Raw genomic sequence first — 4,590 nt, 5'->3', positions numbered from 1 at the left:
AAAGATATATCACGTTTCTTTGACTTTCTACGGCCATTTCTCTGCCAACAGTTAAGAAATTCTCTCACAAACAAAATTTGGCTAAAGATAAATACTTGTTTTGTCAACCTTCTCAACTTGTTTATTACTAATGACACTATCTTTATATGCTTATTAGATTTAGTGAACATACCATGTTTTTTTATACTAAAATTTTACATTGTGTAGAAATCAGACTCGTACATTCTTACCTATTTCTTAACCCACAGCTCGTTGGGGGCACAAGAAACCCATAAAGATAGAGTTGGCTTCATATTCGACCTGCATATCAGTGTAGTAAGTATTGTGTTTTTCTTGAACGATCATTTTTTGGGGGGAAATAGCAAAAATAACTAACCTCGCAAAGTGTATGCCAATCATGAAAGACAGCACGCTGCACTTTTTGACGTGGTGATAGCAAAACGACCTTTCATACTTTTACAGTTGGTGACCTTTCCTGTGCACTTTATTCCAGTCATCCATATCATTATGACGCTTCGCAAACCAACAGAAAAGAACACACCCATTCTGTGCGTTACTGATGTTAATTCTACTGCTAGAGCATACTGAACATGTTATGTATGGTGTAAGTATGCTTAAAAAAATTAGAAAAACATTAAATCTGTAATCATTTCCAATACAATTTTTTTGTTTACGTTTTTACCTCTAATAGTATTATTTCCTATTCTTACATCAGAAAGTATTTGTTTGTTCGTAATATTGATTTTGTAGCTGTATCACAATATCCATTTTCTGAATTGGTACCAAGTTTGTCATGTCTACCCTTCTGACCGAGATGATCACGTTAAATTCACTGTATTTCATCAATGAACTTGAAACGTTACATTTCTCACTAAAACAGGAATTCGCAAGTTAAGTAAAGTTAAATATTGCTAGATATGAATCATTAACATGACATTATTTACTTGATTTATGAGAAAAAGGTTCCACAGCCTTCTTTGCTAGTTTGTAAACATAGATATCTATGGAGTAAAAAATTGATTAAAACAAGAAAAATATTGTTAAAAAAGACTTAGAAGAGGGTATTCTATCATAAAAGTGTTGTGATGTACTACTTTTTTTACCTGTACATGCTTTAGTTCCGACGTTCGTTAAGTCTGAGCCTTCTGATAGTTTAATTCCACTGGGGCTTTAACCCTATTCAGACCGGTGGGTGGGGGTTTGAGGTCCACGCCAACTTTGATGTCCTATAACACCAGGACGGCTTATGCAAGAGCCACCAAATTTAATGAGTTTTCCTGAAATATTTATGGCATCAACATCAAGAAGTTTGATACATTTTCCAGTTTTTCATGTTGCTATGGAAACCGTTTGTTGACAGGCAGTTTTGCCAAAAATCGCTAATTCCGGTTCTAACAAGCTTTTTTCACGTCTATTTGCTATATTACGGCTATTTTTTCGCCATGAATAAAGTATTATGTTATTTATAATGAATTTCATAATTAGAATGCATAAATTATGCTATTTTGATGATGTCATTAGCCAAAAATCCAAGATGGTGGACCGTATGGCCAGATCAAGAATAACTAGCTTATTATCCCTTAGAATTTGTAACTCTCTGGTATTTTTTCATCAAAAACCAGCTAAATGAATGTATTTTGTCTATATCCATTGATTTTGCAATTATTTGTTGCAAAAAAAAAGTATTTTTGAAAATTCAAGTTTGTGGACATGATATGGCGGAGCCCATCTGGTATCTTAGATGTACATGGCGTCATTTCATGACGTCTTTTTGACGTCAGTGATGTTGCTATTGGCAACACTAGTCGTAATGAACATTATTATTCTGTTATCTGCGCTTGCTGTTACATTTGTGGAGCAAAACTTGAAGTTTTCTGAGAATACCATTTTTTCATGGGTCCGGTCAATACAATCGAATTTGATGACATCATAATTACGTCATATTACGTCATCGTAACGTGAAACGTATTATACTTTTCAGATATTTTCTATATATAATTTCCTTAAAAATTTGGTGCCCATACAACACCTCGTTTAAGAATAATAGGACTTAGAAATGGAGGGCCTCAAAAGCCACACACCCCCTCCGTTCCAGGGATGACAAAAAAAACGGTCTAAATAGGGTTAAAGCACTAGGGACACCAAACTTTCTGACATTTCGTAAAGATGAATTGACAACGAAGTTCTGTAGGTTTTGCACGTATTCGTTTTGACATCGCAGCCGTTTCTTGATAAACATTCTGACGAAGTTCGCTGTCTGTTCTAACATGGCATATCAGTATTTCTTGCATAAACGTCATCGGTAGTTAAGATAACCGCCATCTTGGATTATCAACCTTAAATGTCTTACGATACATTTTTTCAACAGATAATGCTAAAACCCCATGGACATAAATTAAAAAAGAATGTTTTCAGTAAGAAAATACCAAGAAGTGATAAAATCAGAGTATAAATAAGCTGTTTATACTTTTCATCACAATATTGTCGGCCAGCTTGGATTACGTCATCTCATTCGCATAATTTATGAATGTTTATTTTTAAATGTATAACTAAGATGCTTTAGATAAGAAAGATATGTTGAAAGAAGTAAAGCTTAGCAAGATAACCTTAAAATCCCGTTGACTTGTTTAAACCTAAATTATTGATTTTTGTAAAATTTCCCTTTCAGAAACCCGAAACATTTTAAACTTACTCTTTTTTTAGCAAATTGTTGCCAACATATTTCTAAGAAAAAGTCACCAAGTTTGGTTTCTCTAGCATTAGCCGTTTTGGAGCTATACAACGACAAACTTGGCTCTAGCGCCCCCCCCCCTTGAAGTCTGGAAGTTCTTATTTCATAATTACACACGAACAGGTTACGCTAATTTGACAATGTAAGAGGCAAAGATGTGGGATTTAGGTAGATTTGTGCCGTAATTGGCAGCGATATATATTTATATATATATATATATATATATATATATATATATATAGAGAGAGAGAGAGAGAGAGAGAGAGAGATAGAGATAGATAGATATAGATATATATTTACATATATAGAGAGAGCGAGAGATAGTGAGTGAGAGAGAGACACAGAGAGAGAGAGACACACACAGAGAGAGAGAGAGAGAACGGTTAATGTGTTGCATTTTCGGACCTATATCTCTATATTCCAATAGGGTTGGCATGTCGTATCTACTCAGTTGCGCGATGATGCACTTTCTTTTTTTGCGGTAGCGTTGTTAGAATCGATGTTATTATCTCAAAAATCAACATATATTCTAGATACTGTGGATCGGAGCAGGTTATGCGGCCTTGGCGTATGGTAATCAGCTCATCCCAAAGCAGATAGGGTGTGTGTCGCGGTTGTGGTATTCCTTAACAGATGTTTGACTCTGGAACAGTTCCAAAGTAACAGTCGTATAGCAACTGTTTGGAGTATCCGGCAGACAATTTCGTATGGTAATCAACTGTACGATTGTGAAGATAAGTCACCTATGATGATACGATAAATGTACTTTAATCAGTCGATACTAAGATTTAAATCAGACGCGTCCGCTGTTTTTCATCACTGAATTGAAAATAAAAGTATACAAATCTTACGAAATAAAGAATACAATACTTCTTATGTTCTAAATAAACAATACAGGTAACAGCTATGGTGTGCAAAATGTGCAAGATGTGCAAAAGCTAGGAGTGACGGGTCGTTTGGTGAAATATAACCAGCTGCTGCCGCGCCACGCGCCTGCAAACCTGGTGTGCAACGCCGATCGGCGGTGATACCTGCCATATTGATACATATACTGATATGGTGTTGTTAAGTTGCCGTTTTTAAGTAAACATCACAGGTTACTCCTGACGTGTTCTAAATAGTGTTCTAAATAGTTTGATTAAAATATTATATATCCAGTATCGACTGATTCTAACTACTTTTATGTTAAGTAACTGTATTAAGTTACTTGTGCGGTTGGGCACCAGGTGCGTTATATTTTGTTTGAGCTGTTTCGTGCGTCCCTGGTGATGTTGTGTTGGTAGGTACTGGAATTTTTAATATATACATATATAGTTGGGTGGTTTATGTGTTGTCTAATGCAAAAACAGCTGTCGTAATATGTCTGATGTGACGCCAGTAGCTTACCTTGTGCACCGACTGTTTGGGGTGTCTCTGACAATTTTCACATTTTTCAATTGTTATCTTTTTTTGAGACGCTGGTTTTGCTGTTAGTGCGTGCAGGATTTTGTTGTCAATTTGACAGTTAAGTACGGTTTTGTGTAGGTCGATGTGATGTGTTGTGTTTTGGATGCGACATAAACAGATTGTCACGCACAACAGGAGACAACACAGCCGACATAGTTACCCTAATTACGTCACAGAGTATGTTACCAACGTTCACTTATTTATGTTAAAAAGGCGCCAATTTAAAGGAGAGAATTTCAGCGCCGTTATGTTGCCGATGTAAAGGCGAACATGCGCCTCGACATTTAGACTACTATCACATCTGCGGCGTCTTTCAGACGGGGGGGGGGGGGCTTTTGAGGCCTGCGCCAACTTTTATGCCATATAACGCCTGAATGATTACGCTAGCTACCAAATTTAGTGAGTTTTCCTAC

General features: G+C 36.1%; 2 protein-coding genes across 2 annotated transcripts in view; one reads left to right on the top strand and one right to left on the bottom strand.

Annotated features, from left to right (window-relative positions):
- Window positions 1–495, bottom strand: part of LOC118410969 — a 14,717-nt gene extending 14,222 nt beyond the window's left edge. The window contains exon 1 of the mRNA XM_035812956.1: window positions 377–495. Coding sequence (XP_035668849.1) covers window positions 377–399 — 23 coding nt within the window. The 5' untranslated portion in view covers window positions 400–495. The remainder of the gene's footprint in view (window positions 1–376) is intronic.
- LOC118410961 (homeobox-containing protein 1-like) overlaps window positions 1–4,590 on the top strand; it is a 1,064,572-nt gene that overhangs the window by 731,239 nt on the left and 328,743 nt on the right. The gene's annotated exons all lie outside the window — the stretch shown is intronic.

Source organism: Branchiostoma floridae, chromosome 1, assembly GCF_000003815.2.
Source record: "Branchiostoma floridae strain S238N-H82 chromosome 1, Bfl_VNyyK, whole genome shotgun sequence".
Taxonomy (NCBI): domain Eukaryota; kingdom Metazoa; phylum Chordata; class Leptocardii; order Amphioxiformes; family Branchiostomatidae; genus Branchiostoma; species Branchiostoma floridae.
This window is presented reverse-complemented; position numbering and strand designations above follow the sequence as displayed.